This window comes from Pseudophryne corroboree, chromosome 6 (genome assembly GCF_028390025.1).
Source record: "Pseudophryne corroboree isolate aPseCor3 chromosome 6, aPseCor3.hap2, whole genome shotgun sequence".
NCBI lineage: Eukaryota > Metazoa > Chordata > Amphibia > Anura > Myobatrachidae > Pseudophryne > Pseudophryne corroboree.
The window spans coordinates 484,054,703-484,072,790 of record NC_086449.1 but is presented as its reverse complement, the minus strand read 5'-3'; the positions used below and the strand labels follow the sequence as shown (position 1 = coordinate 484,072,790).

The window sequence follows — 18,088 nt, the reverse complement described above, 5'->3', positions numbered from 1 at the left end:
GGCTGCCCAGGCTCTTTTGGGCTTTGGCTTACCAGGTTTGGAAGTGCGGGTCTGCTTGTTGTACGCCTGACCTTTTGCTTTACCTGAAGGACGAAAGGGGCGAAAGGAAGTACCTTTAGCCTTCGACACAGAAGGAGCGGTACTTGGCAGACATGCAGTTTTGGCAGTAGCCAAGTCAGCCACAATCTTATTTAAGTCCTCCCCAAACAGAATATCTCCCTTGAAAGGGAGTACCTCCAGGGTTTTTCTAGAGTCCAGATCCACAGACCAGGATCTCAGCCACAGAATCCGGCGAGCCAGGACTGATGTAGTAGAGGCCTTGGCTGCTAGGATACCGGCATCAGAAGTCGCCTCTTTAATATAGCAAGAAGCTGTGACAATATAAGACAGGCATTGTCTAGCATGGTCAGAAGATATTTCAGCTTCTAACTCCAAGGCCCATGCTTCAATAGCCTCCGCAGCCCATGTCGCTGCAATAGTGGGCCTTTGTGCAGCACCCGTGAGGGTGTAAATCGCTTTCAGACAACCCTCCACACGTTTATCCGTAGGCTCTTTTAGAGACGTGACGGTAGTGACAGGTAGAGCTGAGGAAACCACCATCCTAGCCACATGCGAGTCTACTGGAGGAGGCGTTTCCCAATTTTTAGACAGCTCTGGTGCGAGGGGATAGCGAGCTAGCATCTTCTTTTGAGGCACAAACTTCTTACCCGGGTTTTCCCAGGGTTCCTGACGTATATCCACTAGGTGGTCAGAGTGAGGTAAAACTTGTTTAACCACCTTCTGACGCTTGAACCTATCTGGTTTCTTAGGAGGGTCGGATGGCTCGGGATCATCCGTAATCTGTAAAATCAACTTAATAGCCTCCAAAAGATCAGGACTATCCACATGTGAACTACCCTCCCCATCAGCAGTATCTGAGTCAGAATCTGTGGGGTCAATGTAAGTGCCATCTTCATCAGACGAGGTGTCAGTGACAGCAGTGGATTGTGAGGAGATAAGAGCTCGCTTAGATGACCCCTTGGTCTTAGGCGAGCGAGGGTCAGACTTTTTAGTAGTCAGGGACTGGTTCAACTTCTTCAATTGAGCAGCTAAATTGTCCGCCCATGGCGGGTTAGCTGCAGGGACCACGGTTGAACCGGCATAGGGGGTCCCATAGGGGGTGTTAATTTAATAACTAGCGTATGGAGAAGCGTGGAAAAAGCGGCCCACGGTGGGTCATTATGGACCTCCGTTGCCACAGTCTCACTGGGGGGCAAGGAGCCCCCAGAACCAGAGCCCACAGCTGCTATATTCTCCCCATATAGATCTGTGGCTTCCGCAACACCAGCAGTGTGTTCCGCCCCAGAACCGTTACCTTCAGAAGCAGACATGATATAACTTGCAGTATTAGGTAACACAGTACAATTGGCAGCAGCACAATACCTCTTACCCAAACCCCTGCACAGTGTAGTCAGCACAAGCAGAGAAATAGGAGAGATATGGTGACTAAAATCACAGAGAAAAATACGTATTAAAGTATATCTTGTGAAATCCTACATAAATATAAAACCTGACGCACCAAGCCCCCTCAGGTTATAGAATATAGGGATAGCAAGTTGAGTGAGAGACACGAAATTGAAACCACTCAGCAAACTAATGCACACACATATAGTCACAGGTGTACAATGCAGAAGTTATTACTAACAATAATACTGCACTGGACCAGCTTATATAGCTATGTAGTCAATAGATATAACACTGCACAGTAAGAACTCGATGTATATCACAGGGTAATTGTACTAGAAACCCTGACTAAATGCACTCTTTCTTAACTAACACTGTCTAATAGGCAGGTAGAATACTTAAGTGTCATGTAAAGTCACAGCGCTGACAACGAGGCGGCTTTACACAGGAGGATTTGCCCAAGCAGTCCCAGGAACAGTGTAGCTGAGAGAAATGGCTCCCAGACACTGACAGGGAGTGAGGAAGAGACAGATATGCAGCTCCAGGGTGGGAACATTTGCGGGAAATGGCGCCCTGGGGCTGGGGGAGGGGCTCCAGGTCTAAGCCGTATCCCCCTGTTGGCAAAACCACCGGGTACTGTGGGCTACTGTTAAAATGGTTTTAAGGGAAAACCTGACCCGCACCCATGCCCTGGTGATCTAGTGGGATCGCCTGTACTGCCACAGTGTTCACCGCCAGCGCGGCCCGCCTCCCACTGACCACGCCGGATCGCGATAAAGCATGGGTTCCGCAAGCGGGACCCACTCACCACCTCCCAAAGCGCGGCCACGCAATCCCGGAGAGCCCCCTTCGTGTGTGCCTGACCATGGAAGAAAACCGGAGCCTCCTGCTGTAGTTACCCGGCAACCAGGGCTCGGGAGTGTACAGCGCCGCTGGGGAGAGATGGAGCTGCAGCAGTGAATGTCAAAAGACATATACACACTGCTGCTGCCCTTGAAGTCTTCACTTTTCTTCTAAAAAGCTCTTCTCAGGGCTGCCCAGAGCAGCCCCACTGTTATGTGCCTGCTATCTGCGGCACCAACTACAAAACTGAGCTCCTGTGCAGGGAGGCGGGGTTATAGAGGAGGCGGCGCTGTGCATTCTGGGAACAGTCAAAGCTTTTCAGCCTGTTGGTGCATCGGATCAAGATCCTACTCTACACCCCTATGTCTCTCCTTGTGGAGCCCAGTGTACCCCGCAGCAGAAATGTCATTTTTTGTGAGATTTTTGTAACTGTAAGCCTTGGAAATATATTTAAAATTAAAAACCGTTAATTTAGTGTATTCTCTTTGTGTTCTTTGATGATCCTGGAAGCATACGCGACCCATGCTACTTGTGTGGTTGAAATTTAGTGTGCAATTATCCTTGGAATATTAATAATTGTGTATGTAGAGGTAGAAGCAAGGGATTACCTGATGACAGACCACTAAATGAATCCTTGCTGGTGGTAGTGTCATTGTGTTATTATCTGTAAATGCTGACGTAACCATAAGCACGACCAGCAATTTCATAATGAGATATCTGGGGACCGGCTGGGTTCATGACAAGCAGGTTTAATCTTCCTTCTCATGTATAAATTAGATATTTAAAAAAAAAGTCACTCCATGAAATGCCCATGTTCAATAGGCATATTCAATGGAGACAGTACTATTCAGCTTCAGTAGTCAATCTGCATTCAGCCAACCAGATGCAGCCAGCTAAAGCAGGCAACATAATCATCATCAGATGTATTATTTATTTATTCACAGTTTCTTTTATAGTGCAGAAAATTCTGTTACGTTTTACAATTGGAAATAATAAGAATTTACTTACCGATAATTCTATTTCTCATAGTCCGTAGTGGATGCTGGGGACTCCGTAAGGACCATGGGGAATAGCGGCTCCGCAGGAGACTGGGCACAAAAGTAAAAGCTTTAGGACTACCTGGTGTGCACTGGCTCCTCCCCCTATGACCCTCCTCCAAGCCTCAGTTAGGATACTGTGCCCGGACGAGCGTACACAATAAGGAAGGATATTGAATCCCGGGTAAGACCCATACCAGCCACACCAATCACACCGTACAACCTGTGATCTGAACCCAGTTAACAGCATGATAACAGAGGAGCCTCTGAAAAGATGGCTCACAACAATAATAACCCGATTTTTGTAACAATAACTATGTACAAGTATTGCAGACAATCCGCACTTGGGATGGGCGCCCAGCATCCACTACGGACTATGAGAAATAGAATTATCGGTAAGTAAATTCTTATTTTCTCTAACGTCCTAAGTGGATGCTGGGGACTCCGTAAGGACCATGGGGATTATACCAAAGCTCCCAAACGGGCGGGAGAGTGCGGATGACTCTGCAGCACCGAATGAGAGAACTCCAGGTCCTCCTCAGCCAGGGTATCAAATTTGTAGAATTTAGCAAACGTGTTTGCCCCTGACCAAGTAGCTGCTCGGCAAAGTTGTAAAGCCGAGACCCCTCGGGCAGCCGCCCAAGATGAGCCCACCTTCCTTGTGGAATGGGCATTTACAGATTTTGGCTGTGGCAGGCCTGCCACAGAATGTGCAAGCTGAATTGTACTACAAATCCAGCGAGCAATAGTCTGCTTAGAAGCAGGAGCACCCAGCTTGTTGGGTGCATACAGGATAAATAGCGAGTCAGATTTTCTGACTCCAGCCGTCCTGGAAACATATATTTTCAGGGCCCTGACTACGTCCAGCAACTTGGAGTCCTCCAAGTCCCTAGTAGGCTGGTTCAAGTGAAATGCTGAAACCACCTTAGGGAGAAATTGAGGACGAGTCCTCAATTCTGCCCTGTCCGTATGAAAAATTAGGTAAGGGCTTTTATAGGATAAAGCCACCAATTCTGAGACACGCCTGGCTGAAGCCAGGGCTAACAGCATTACCACCTTCCATGTGAGATATTTTAAGTCCACAGTGGAAAGTGGTTCAAACCAATGTGATTTTAGGAATCCCAAAACTACATTTAGATCCCAAGGTGCCACTGGAGGCACAAAATGAGGTTGTATATGCAGTACCCCCTTGACAAACGTCTGTACTTCAGGAACTGAAGCCAGTTCTTTTTGGAAGAAAATCGACAGGGCCGAAATCTGAACCTTAATGGACCCTAATTTTAGGCCCATAGACAGTCCTGTTTGTAGGAAATGCAGGAAACGACCCAGTTGAAATTCCTCTGTAGGGGCCTTCCTGGCCTCGCACCACGCAACATATTTACGCCAAATACGGTGATAATGTTGTACGGTTACATCCTTCCTGGCTTTGATCAGGGTAGGGATGACTTCATCCGGAATGCCTTTTTCCTTCAGGATCCGGCGTTCAACCGCCATGCCGTCAAACGCAGCCGCGGTAAGTCTTGGAAGAGACAGGGTCCCTGCTGGAGCAGGTCCTTTCTTAGAGGTAGAGGCCATGGGTCCTCTGTGGGCATCTCTTGAAGTTCCGGGTACCAAGTCCTTCTTGGCCAATCCGGAGCCATGAGTATAGTCCTTACTCCTCTCCTTCTTATGATCCTCAGTACCTTGGGTATGAGAGGCAGAGGAGGGAACACATACACTGACTGGTACACCCATGGTGTTACCAGAGCGTCCACAGCTATTGCCTGAGGGTCCCTTGACCTGGCGCAATATCTGTCTAGTTTTTTGTTGAGGCGGGACGCCATCATGTCCACCTTTGGTTTTTCCCAACGGTTCACAATCATGTGGAAGACTTCTGGGTGAAGTCCCCACTCCCCCGGGTGGAGGTCGTGTCTGCTGAGGAAGTCTGCCTCCCAGTTGTCCACACCCGGAATGAACACTGCTGACAGTGCTATCACATGATTTTCTGCCCAGCGAAGAATCCTTGCAACTTCTGTCATTGCCCTCCTGCTTCTTGTGCCGCCCTGTCTGTTTACGTGGGCGACTGCCGTGATGTTTTTCGACGGATCAGCACCGGCTGACCTTGAAGCAGAGGTCTTACTAGGCTCAGAGCATTGTAGATGGCTCTTAGCTCCAGGATATTTATGTGAAGTGATGTCTCCAGGCTTGACCACAAGCCCTGGAAATTTCTTCCCTGTGTGACTGCTCCCCAGCCTCTCAGGCTGGCATCAGTGGTCACCAGGACCCAGTCCTGAATGCTGAATCTGCGGCCCTCTAGAAGATGAGCACTCTGCAACCACCACAGGAGAGACACCCTTGTCCTTGGAGACAGGGTTATCCGCTGATGCATCTGAAGATGCGATCCGGACCATTTGTCCAGCAGATCCCACTGAAAAGTTCTTGCGTGGAATCTGCCGAATGGAATCGCTTCGTAAGAAGCAACCATTTTTCCCAGGACCCTTGTGCATTGATGCACTGACACTTGGCCTGGTTTTAGGAGGTTCCTGACTAGCTCGGATAACTCCCTGGCTTTCTCCTCCGGGAGAAACACCTTTTTCTGGACTGTGTCCAGAATCATCCCTAGGAACAGCAGACGCGTCGTCGGAATCAGCTGCGATTTTGGAATATTTAGAATCCACCCGTGCTGTCGTAGCACTACTTAAGATAGTGCTACTCCGACCTCTAACTGTTCCCTGGACCTTGCCCTTATCAGGAGATCGTCCAAGTAAGGGATAATTAAGACGCCTTTTCTTCGAAGAAGAATCATCATTTCGGCCATTACCTTGGTAAAGACCCGGGGTGCCGTGGACAATCCAAACTGCAGCGTCTGAAACTGATAGTGACAGTTCTGCAAATTGGGACATGGAGGTAAGCATCCTTGATGTCCAGAGACACCATATAGTCCCCTTCTTCCAGGTTCGCTATCACTGCTCTGAGTGACTCCATCTTGAATTTGAACCTTTGTATGTAAGTGTTCAAGGATTTCAGATTTAAAATAGGTCTCACCGAGCCGTCCGGCTTCGGTACCACAAACAGCGTGGAATAATACCCCTTTCCCTGTTGTAGGAGGGGTACCTTGATTATCACCTGCTGGGAATACAGCTTGTGAATGGCTTCCAATACCGCCTCCCTGTCGGAGGGAGACGTTGGTAAAGCAGACTTCAGGAACCGGCGAGGGGGAGACGTCTCGAATTCCAATTTGTACCCCTGAGATACTACCTGCAGGATCCAGGGGTCCACTTGCGAGTGAGCCCACTGCGCGCTGAAATTCTTTAGACGACCCCCCACCGTACCTGAGTCCGCTTGTAAGGCCCCAGCGTCATGCTGAGGACTTGGCAGAAGCGGGGGAGGGCTTCTGTTCCTGGGAAGAGGCTGCCTGCTGCAGTCTTTTTCCCCTTCGTCTGCCCCGGGGCAGATATGAGTGGCCTTTTGCCCCCTTGCCCTTATGGGGACGAAAGGATTGAGCCTGAAAAGACGGTGTCTTTTTCTGCTGAGAGGTGACCTGGGGTAAAAAGGTGGATTTCCCAGCCGTTGCCGTGGCCACCAGGTCCGATAGACCGACCCCAAATAACTCCTCCCATTTATACGGCAATACTTCCATATGCCGTTTGGAATCCGCATCACCTGACCACTGTCGCGTCCATAACCTTCTTCTTGCAGAAATGGACAGCGCACTTACTCTTGATGCCAGAGTGCAAATATCCCTCTGTGCATCTCGCATATATAGAAATGCATCCTTTAAATGCTCTATAGTCAATAATATACTGTCCCTGTCCAGGGTATCAATATTTTCAGTCAGGGAATCCGACCAAGCCACCCCAGCACTGCACATCCAGGCTGAGGCGATTGCTGGTCTCAGTATAACACCAGTATGTGTGTATATACTTTTTAGGATATTTTCCAGCTTTCTATCAGCTGGCTCCTTGAGGGCGGCCGTATCCGGAGACGGTAACGCCACTTGTTTTGATAAGCGTGTGAGCGCCTTATCTACCCTAGGGGGTGTTTCCCAACGCGCCCTAACCTCTGGCGGGAAAGGGTATAATGCCAATAATTTTTTAGAAATTAGCAGTTTTTTATCGGGGGAAACCCACGCTTCATCACACACCTCATTTAATTCATCTGATTCAGGAAAAACTACGGGTAGTTTTTTCACACCCCACATAATACCCTTTTTTGTGGTACTTGTAGTATCAGAAATGTTCAAAACCTCCTTCATTGCCGTGATCATGTAACGTGTGGCCCAACTGGAAAATACGTTTGTTTCCTCACCGTCGACACTGGAGTCAGTGTCCGTGTCTGGGTCTGTGTCAACCATCTGAGGTAACGGGCGCTTTAGAGCCCCTGACGGTGTTTGAGACGCCTGGACAGGTATTAACTGTTTTTCCGGCTGTCTCATGTCGTCAACAGTCTTTTGTAAAGTGCTGACGCTATCACGTAATTCCTTCCATACGACCATCCAGTCAGGTGTCGACTCCCTAGGGGGTGACATCACTATTACAGGCAATTGCTCCGCCTCCATACCATTTTCCTCCTCATACATGTCGACACAACGTACCGACACACAGCACACACACAGGGAATGCTCTGATAGAGGACAGGACCCCACTAGCCCTTTGGGGAGACAGAGGGAGAGTTTGCCAGCACACACCAGAGCGCTATATATATATAGGGATAACCTTATATAAGTGTTTTTCCCTTATATAGCTGCTGTATTATTAATCTGCCAAATTTAGTGCCCCCCCTCTCTTGTTTTACCCTGTTTCTGTAGTGCAGGACTGCAGGGGAGAGTCAGGGAGCTTCCCTCCAACGGAGCTGTGAGGGAAAATGGCGCTTGTGTGCTGAGGAGATAGGCTCCGCCCCCTTCTCGGCGGCCTTTCTCCCGCTTTTTTAAGGAAAAACTGGCAGGGGTTAAATGCATCCATATAGCCCAGGAGCTATATGTGATGTATTTTTAGCCATCTAAGGTGTTTTTATTGCGTCTCAGGGCGCCCCCCCCCCAGCGCCCTGCACCCTCAGTGACCGGAGTGTGAAGTGTGCTGAGAGCAATGGCGCACAGCTGCGGTGCTGTGCGCTACCTTATTGAAGACAGGACGTCTTCTGCCGCCGATTTCCCGGACCTCTTCAGTCTTCTGGCTCTGTAAGGGGGCCGGCGGCGCGGCTCTGGGACCCATCCATGGCTGGGCCTGTGATCGTCCCTCTGGAGCTAATGTCCAGTAGCCTAAGAAGCCCAATCCACTCTGCACGCAGGTGAGTTTGCTTCTTCTCCCCTTAGTCCCTCGGTGCAGTGAGCCTGTTGCCAGCAGGTCTCACTGAAAATAAAAAACCTAAAACTAAACTTTTCACTAAGCAGCTCAGGAGAGCCACCTAGTGTGCACCCTTCTCGTTCGGGCACAAAAATCTATCTGAGGCTTGGAGGAGGGTCATAGGGGGAGGAGCCAGTGCACACCAGGTAGTCCTAAAGCTTTTACTTTTGTGCTCAGTCTCCTGCGGAGCCGCTATTCCCCATGGTCCTTACGTAGTCCCCAGCATCCACTTAGGACGTTAGAGAAAACAATGATATAACAAACAGTCATAGAGGTAGGAAGGCCCTGCTCGCAAGCTTACAATCTATAGGGAAATAGGCATGGATACACAAGGATAGGTGCTATCTATTGCATAGTTGTCCACCAGATTGCAAAGGTTCTTGGTGGGCTGTATGATATGGTCATACAGCAATGAGGAACCGGTGTCGAGAGGAAGGATGAGAAGACATGTGAGCATATGTGTGGACTGTGCAGAGTGGATGCAATGTATTTGCACCAGCCATCAGACACCTGCAAGTACTGATAGGCATATCTGCTTCTCCATGCAGATCTAATGCAGTTCATAATTAGGCAAACATGCAAATGACAGTACGTGTACTACATTTGCACTCCCCTAACCTATTCCATTCTGTTTCTCTAAGCATAAGTATACAAAAGTGTCAGATCTACATATGGACATAGGTACAGTATAAGCTTTTATGTGGGTACATATAAAAGAAATGTGCTTATTTTACACTAAGAAATCAGGTGTATTGCCAACACAGCATGAGCTCCAGAGCATTCATTCTAATACTGTGCTCTACAATGTCTAAAGGCCCGTACACACTGGTCGATATATCGGCCGTTCTCTTGAACGGCCGACATATCGCGGGACCGTCGGCCAGTGTGTACGGCCGATACGTCTGTGAACTCCGTCGTTCACAGACGTATCGCGTCGGCCGCGCAGCACAGCCGACGGCCAATATATCTACCGATATATTGGCGCGTCGCTGTGTGTGTACGGGGCGGTCGGCCGACCGCCCGTACACATGCTGCGGCGGCCGGCGGTGATTGACAGGTGAACTGGGCGGGCGTGTGTACACGCCCGCCCAGTTCATGACGTCAGGCCCCGACGGATCGGGCAGTGTGTATGCTGAACACACTGCTCGATCCGTACATAGATATATCTGCAGATCAATTGATCTGCAGATATATCTGTTAGTGTGTACCCACCTTTACAGATGTGTCCTCATATACTTCACAACCATACGCAATACAGAGTGCCAGTCTTGCCACATCTTATATGCAGCACCTGGACATCAATTGCAGCATAACGTATATAGGGGGTGATCAAAGCCGATCGCTGCAACGGCAGCGATTGCACTCTGAAGGCTTTGTGGAGTGTGCATGCGCAACCAGTAAGTACAAGTGAGATGCTAAAAACATCTCACTGGTGCGATCGTCTCTGAATGATTGACAGGCAGAGGCGGGAGGGGGTGTGCCAACAACGCTAGAATGCCTTTGGTGGGGCTTGGCCCGGACAATGCAGGTGTGTCCGGACCGTTGCTGGGGCGGGCTGTGGCGGCTGCGTGATCACAGACAGCCGCTGCAACCCAGAACGTGGCGGGTACCCGCCTGCCAGCTAAACGCTACTTGGCGGGTGCAAAAGCATTGCCGCCATGTGATGCTTTCACACCCGTGGGGGTGGGGTGCAGTGCTTGACATGTGGGCCTTCCCTCGCATGTCAGAGAAACTGATCGTAGATGTGCTAAATTTAGCACATCTAAGATCAGCTCTGAATCACCCCAGGAGATGCTGAAGGGTGTAATACCACTTTCTGACCACCAGATGTTGCCTTTTCTAAACTACATGGCACATCCGTCGCTCAGCCAATGTAGGAAAATAAAATCTCCTGTACTACAGAATGCTTCAATAATGTACGCTGTTTTTTTTGTTTGCATTTCAAATATTGTGCGCTAATATATGCTACTGTGGTCTTGGTTGAGCTTAAAAGGGGGACCCAATGTTTTGTTTTCATTTATTTTTATTGATATTACTTATATATTTAATTACATGAATAACATTTATTGTCTTTTACAGTATACAGTTGATTGTACTGCATTTGCAACACTTTCTGAAGGATGGAGAACTTGCAGACACTTAATAGGGTTGAATGGGGACCTGGGACATTTTCTGAAGCGGTGTGTGACAATTCTGACTGATGGTTGAACTCCTTGTGGACATTTTCCAGAGAAATAAATGGGGACCTGCAGCAATTTCTGAACCCGTTTGCTACAATCTTCTGAGTGACTCCATAAGGACACCCTCCACAGGAATGAACGGGGACCCAAGAAAATTCACAAAGTTATGTGCAACTGATGGTTAAACTCTTTGCAGGCAGAAAATGAATGGGGCAGTTTCTCGACAGCCCCCATGCTCTGACCAATCAATGCATCCATATTCATTCCTATGGAGTGTGTCCCCGAGTGACCTCTCAATTGAGGGGCTCAGTGGAAAAGAAGCATACGCCCCATCTACATGGATTTAGAATGATTGCTGCCATCAAGTAGCTTTTGCCAACTAGCATCTACTCCACTAATGTCTAACATAGTGGTACTGTATGTGCTTATTTCTCACCAACAGCAATATACAAATCCCTGGTAGACATATTTAGTTGAAAAGGAGTCCATGCCACTTTGTGGCATTTGCCTCTTTTCCACTAAGCCCCTCAATTGTAGTGGGGTCCCAAAAGGGGCAGGTTGCATCATCTGATGAGGATTTTTTTTTTTTTTTTTGCCAATACCAAGTGGAATAACTACAGATACCAAAGACCACATTTCCCCATCCTCAACTTAACAGTGAGACAATACTTACAATATTCTCAAGTAACAGCAAGAATGTCAGTTGTCTGGAGAATTCAAATCTGAGGGTCTAGATTTCAGGAACATTACTTCATAGGGGACAGAATTCCCCCCAGGCTCATAGCAATATGTTTTGTATTTGTGAGATTACATGATGCTCATATCAACTCCTTGGATGCCCTCTGCAGCCAGGAATGCCAGACTTGGGGGAACATAGACTTTAGTAACATTCACGCATATATAAATGTAAAAGTTGATATTAATAATATTAAACAAGTGCTGCAAGTCAGAGAAAATATTTTTATAAAGCACATCATGTTTTTTAAAGTATATAATGATGAACACTTTGAGATAGTTATCATAATGTGGTGTGCAAAATTATATTATGTTGCAACATCAGAAGGACAAGAATATGATTTCTGTTAAATGGAAGTCCAAACTTCAGTGTCTGTTTAGCACATTACCTGTTCAAGCATTAGTTCTCTCAGGCGTGAGATCTTATCTCCATCCTCAGGGTGGTTAAAGATGTATTCCTTCACAAAGAATGCCTAAATAAAGGACAACATAACGTTGTGAGTCCGGACTATAATTAAAAGCTGTATACAGTAGGTCTTACAAGGGGAAGCTAATCCTGAAGAAATATGGCTGATGTAGGGGAAAAAAAAGAGAAAGCTAAAATGACCTCAAAAGTTACATTAGAATTAAATATATAATATAGAACAAGTGTAATAAAGATTTGAATATAAAGATGCCATGTTTGTGTATAAGGAGGATACACTTGCATCTTCATGGCTCTATTTTTAGGTATACATGTATGCATCTATATCTAACTCACTGCAGAGTATTACAATTAAGTCAGCCCTCCCCAACTGAGCTTTATGAAGCTCTGTTAGAAACTGGATGATTAACCTCTCCAGCCCTCTTCTCAATCTGGTTGTTCAGCACTTCTAGAGGCAGCGCCATCTGACTGTGTAGGGTCACTTAAGAATTCTAATTAACTAGGATAGTCTGAGTAAACCAATTTGGAATAAAGCTATCTGTAAGCTATATATGCAAGAGGATGTAGTACACTTATACAGTGTCCGTGTCGACCTATGTCAACATACACACCGAAAAATTTGAAAGGCTTGTGAAGACTTTTTGACCTATCGAGATTTTAAATGTCGGTATTTTGACCATGTCGGCCAATTGTTGTCGGGATTTTGACTGTCGGGATTGTGATTGTAGGTAAATCATACCGATCCCCTACATCCACAGAAGATCTGTGGTTAGTTCTCCAAGGTGTTTGGAACAACCTCCATGCAAAGCTCCTACAAAAACTGTGTGCAAGTATACTTAGAAGAATTGATGCAGTTTTGAAGGCAAAGGGTGGTCACACCAAATATTGATTTGATTTAATTTCTCTTCTGTTCATTCACTTTGCATTTTGTTAATTGATAAAAATATACAATATCTACCTAAATATAGATCTTCAATACACATTTGTTTGTTTATATAAGTCTTCTCATGAGTGCCGATTTATTGCTGGAGTTGGTGAATAATATTACATTTTTGATGATAGTTCCACACCTTAGAAGAAGATTTCTTATGTTGTTTTACAGAATATAATGCTCTTTATAAATCTGTGGAGATCTATTTATTCATATATTGCATTCGTGACTTTATTACTGGCAATCTATAGTAGTACTGTGGTGTTGTGAAGCCATTGCATTGCAACACTTTAGCTGGCTAGAATTCCAAATAATACATTTACATTTTACTTACAGTACTTGTGCTCTAGACAAGATCTTGAAGGATGCTACAGCAACCCCTAAATATTTAATTTATTTTGAATGAAAAAACGTCCACTGTAGTTCTGAAATATGTTTGCAGTGTATTTAACAGATAATTAGCTGGAGTGTCACTTACTCCTACTTTGCCCACCAAGTATGAGCAAAACCAATACAATGACCAATAGTAATATTTTGCGATTTGCAAAGTACACAGCGTACAGAATGGAAAATGACAATACAGTTGACGTCATTCCTGAAGAGCAAGAGTTTCAATGTCCAGTGCAAAATCAGCTTTGATCCTGCAATGCACCTCAATTTATGCAAGACAGCATCGGCGGGGATAAGTACTGTATAAGTATTCACACACCTACACTTTGCACTGGTCCACAAGAATTCATTTTGTGGATCAGATTATTTGTCCGAATATACGGGGGTTTGCCTCGCTACACTTATTGTAGATGATTCTTGACATGGCTTTTACACTCAACAAAAAAAAAACTTGAGCTGGTCATCTATGGGTTGTATTGTCTTATATTTGCAATCATCTACAAAGTTGGTTTTGCCTTGTAAATGACTGCTGCTTTAAAAAATGTACGAGTTTGGCTGGAATCTCCGGGCTCTGGCCATTTCACACGGCATTACATGCGGACTCTTATTTTTAGATTTAGGATTGTCATAGAATTTAACGGCAGATAAAAAACACTTTTCTGATACTTCTGTAACTCTGCATAAAGTAATTTCACATGACCCCTTCTCTGCTCCAAACTATGCATACTAAGGTCCCTCTTTCCTGATAACTTTGTGATATAGACCACACACCATTAAGTAGCTTTTATTTGCACAGTTTTAATTTCTTCTCAGTTTAACAATAAATCACTTAAGTCACACATAAGGTTAAACTGAACAGTATTTCAGGAGGAGAAAAAAAGTGTTTACAACTTAATGAAAGCAGTGATTTTAGACTCGTAGGCTGTAGGCGTTTCATGTGATATTTACACTTTAGCACCATGCGTCTTTTTTTCATCCAGCTTCATAAATGGCTCCCATTATGTTTCTATCTTATACATATACACATTAGATATATTTTAATCGCCTTACCTCCTGATACCTGGAAACACCTCCATTAACTGCAGCATCAATGACGCCATTCAGACACATTGTCAGGGGATTTATGTTTTGCATCTGTCTTGTCTGACACTGACTAATCAAAGTGCGCAGTTGCTGGTTTTTATTTTCCAAGACTTCAATAGCATTTTCCAGGGGGCTCATCTCCACCTTAAATAATATAGACAAACATTACCAAATACAGCTAGTAATCTAAAATGATAAAACAATTAGCAAAAGTAAATTCCTGGTATCTGACGTAGGGGTAAGGGTATCAGTGCAGGAACAATCAGGGGAATTCAATTAACGGTGGTAAATTACTACAGCTAATTGATCCCTATGGGGGCTTATTCAATTAGCCCCGGTAGCCAGCAGAAGCTGGGATTTTTCCACCTGCCCTGAGGCAGGAGAAAACAATCCCTGATAACTGACCCATTTTTCACAACTGATAAGCACATGGATCCGGGAACTTATCCCGGGATCCTATGTTTTTCACGTGAAAACAAGTAAGTTTTTACATGAAAAATACAGCTCACAATTGAATTGCCTGATAAAACCATTGGTCAATAAACCCCGGTAAAGTCATGTTTCTTCTCACAATTTTTTTTACTGAACTCCCCCCTATGAGTGATAAATTCAAAGTAGCAAGCATTCTAAAAAGTGAGAGCTGCCAATTGGTTTCTACCTATATGTTTATATAGGATGCACTTACTAAATGCTACAGTATCTGTAAAAAAAAGCGAAAAACTTATCATGCCTAACTGAATAACCTTTGATGGACAAATAATCATGGAAAAGGGTTAAACAGTGGTCCGCTTTATAATGCAGTGAATTTAAACCTCAGTATCTTGCAGCCATAGGACTACACTTGTTTGTGAGTCTACAAAGCATGCATTGGTTTTAAAATATATAATACTTCAATGTAATGTCCTTTTCAAGGAAAAAAAAAAAAAAAGAGGAAAGCAAACTGCAGCTGGCACTAGATAGTTTAGGAAAAGCTGTTATCTATAGAAAAGGAATGACAGCAAGCCTCACTGTGTGCTTCCACAAACCCAGCCCTGCAAATTAAGGTCACAGACACTAGGCATTTGTCTCTTTCTTATGACTGAAAAACATACATGGGTAGGACAAAAAAGAGAGAGACACCGGAAATACAGGAAAGTAGCAACCAAAGTGACTTGGAGTCCTACAGAAGCACTGAATGGATATCACAGACTGAAGTAATGGCCCAAATGTATTAAGCTTTAACAAGAGATAAAGTGGAGATGGATAAAAGGGTAAATGTATGAAGCAGTGATAAGAGTATAAGTCAGTGGAGAAGTTGCCAATGCCAACCAATCAGCAGTGAAGTTAACATTTAACATTTTTAAGTTGCATACTATAAAATTATACAGAGCAGATGATAGGTTGCCATGGGCAACTTCTCCACTCTTATCACTGCTTCATATATTTACCCCAAAGAGAGATAAAGTACCAGCCAATCAGCTTCCTAACTGCCATGTCACAGGCTGTGTTTGAAAAATGACAGTAGCTGGTTGGCTGCTCATTTATCACTCTTTATCCATCTCAAGTTTATCTCTTGTTAAAGCTTCATACATTTGGACCAACATTTGGCAGGAAAAGAAACTACTTACAATTTGCTTAATTCAACAGTTAAGTCTGAGTTAAACAATTGCTTTACATTATAAGACATAGGGGTCTATTCACGAAGCAGTGAAAAGAGTAGAGAAGTGAGCCTGTGGAGAAGTTGCCCATGGCAACCAATCAGCTGCTCCGTACAATTGTATAGTATGTAAATTATAAATGTTACTTCAGTGCTGATTGGTTGCCATGGGCAATTTCTCCACTGGCTCACTTCTCCACACTTTTCCTGCTTCATGAATAGACACCTAAACAAGTTACAGCAGGTGTTTACCTTGACACATGGCACTCATACAAATAAGTGTTAAAGGTTATTTTGTAGATAACATTTACTTGATATATAACGTTACTGCAATATATTAAATTAAGTAAAATATTTTATATCTCGATAGACTCACTAGGGATTAACTGATGTTATGCCAGAAAAATGACTTGAATGTACAATTATTCCTCTAATGAATTCATAACTAATTTTAATTAGGCAACACGGAATGCATAGGAATGTATATCTGGTTAAAATGTCTCAAGGAGCTTTCCATCAATACCTTAATTTAAAAGTTTTCATTTCCTGCACTTGTTTATTGATTGTGCCCCTTCTGGGATCCGTATTAATAACACGTAAAAAAAAAAAAAAAACAACCTGTAGTGTATTGGCCCAATTCAGATCTGGACGCAGCCATGCGGCGTTGTGCTCGACCTTACAGATTGTGGCCGCATCCTTGAATGTGACTGATAGGAGAGTAGCGGGGGGGAACGGGAGGCAGTCGGGACCGTTTTCGGGGTGGCTGCGTGATGTCACACGCAGCCGCTCCGGAAAATAAAAAATGCCTGCTGACTGCTTGACAGCGCACCCAGGGGTCAATCTTAGATCTGCTGCCTACGCAATTTAACTGTGAATGCATCGGGGGGCAGTCACAACATATGCTGGGCGGCCCCCCCAGCATGTGCAGAGATGAATGCAGATTTGGCTGTGTATGCAGCGATCTGCGTTCATCTCTGAATAACCCCTATGTCCTAAAACGTTAGCACTGTATTTATGGACTATAATTCTGTGGTGACATTCAGACTTGGTATACAGTTAACAACATTCTTTTGTAAAAAACAAAAAACAAACTTGTTTTATTTTATACTGTTCCATGAATGACAAATGTACTTACCACTTCACGTTTTTCAACTTCAAACCATCGTGATATACCAGGCAAACTCTGCACTAATGTCAGAGCTGTTCTTTCTACCCAGAGACTCTTAAAAAACAAACATAACATAAAGTAATTATTTAAAGGAGCATTACAATCACTATAATTTAGAGTTATTTTAAGATGGAACTCTATCCAACAACTTTATTTAAGATAAATCATGGCTACAAAATCCCTTAAAATTTTTACACTGTAGATTGTTTCCCTTATTCTCAAATGGCTTGTGATCGTTCAATATGCAGCAAAATGGACCTTCTGCATTTCAAGTAGTAATACAGCAGGGAGAAGCTTTCTAATGCTGACATATACTGTGCTTATGAGATTAAGGCTCATTATTAAAGATAGTATCCCATTGAGTTATGTTTGGGACGCAGTTATGTTGATCATATATTTTCATTAGATAAAGCTTTTACTAAAACATCCATCTCAAACTTTCATGTATAAGACGTAACCAGTTCCCACTTGCCCAAATCCTTGTATAAGCATAAGTCATACAGAAAAGGTAGTGATTCTTACAAAAGATTAATTCTGTCTATTTCATAAAAATCTATGAATACACTGTAAGTCAAAGCAGTAACTAGACTTTTTGGTGCCCAGGGTCCTAGTGATTGGAAGCGTGTGGCGGCACTCTAGACGACTGGATAACAAACAAAAGACGCCCCGTTGTAATCAACGTTTCAACGCTTTATTTTTATTTGTGCTTTTTCATCATCATGTGATGAAAACGCACAAATAAAGCATTGAAACGTTGATTACAACTGGACGTTTTTAGTTTTTTTATCCAGTTGTCTATAGTGCCGCCTCACGCTTCTATATATAGATATATACTTCACTGGTATAAATAAGCCCAGTTTGGCCAGTGATGTGATATGCTCTCCTTCATTTGGACAT

The 18,088-nt window shown here is 44.4% G+C and overlaps 1 protein-coding gene across 3 annotated transcripts in view; it reads right to left on the bottom strand.

Annotated features, from left to right (window-relative positions):
* Positions 1–18,088, bottom strand: part of DOCK4 (dedicator of cytokinesis 4) — an 803,151-nt gene that overhangs the window by 44,339 nt on the left and 740,724 nt on the right. For all 3 annotated transcript variants that reach the window (XM_063927278.1, XM_063927279.1, XM_063927280.1), the window contains 3 exons: positions 17,159–17,245; positions 14,355–14,531; positions 11,949–12,032 (listed from right to left, as the gene is read on the bottom strand). In XM_063927278.1, coding sequence (XP_063783348.1) covers positions 11,949–12,032; positions 14,355–14,531; positions 17,159–17,245 — 348 coding nt within the window. The remainder of the gene's footprint in view (positions 1–11,948; positions 12,033–14,354; positions 14,532–17,158; positions 17,246–18,088) is intronic.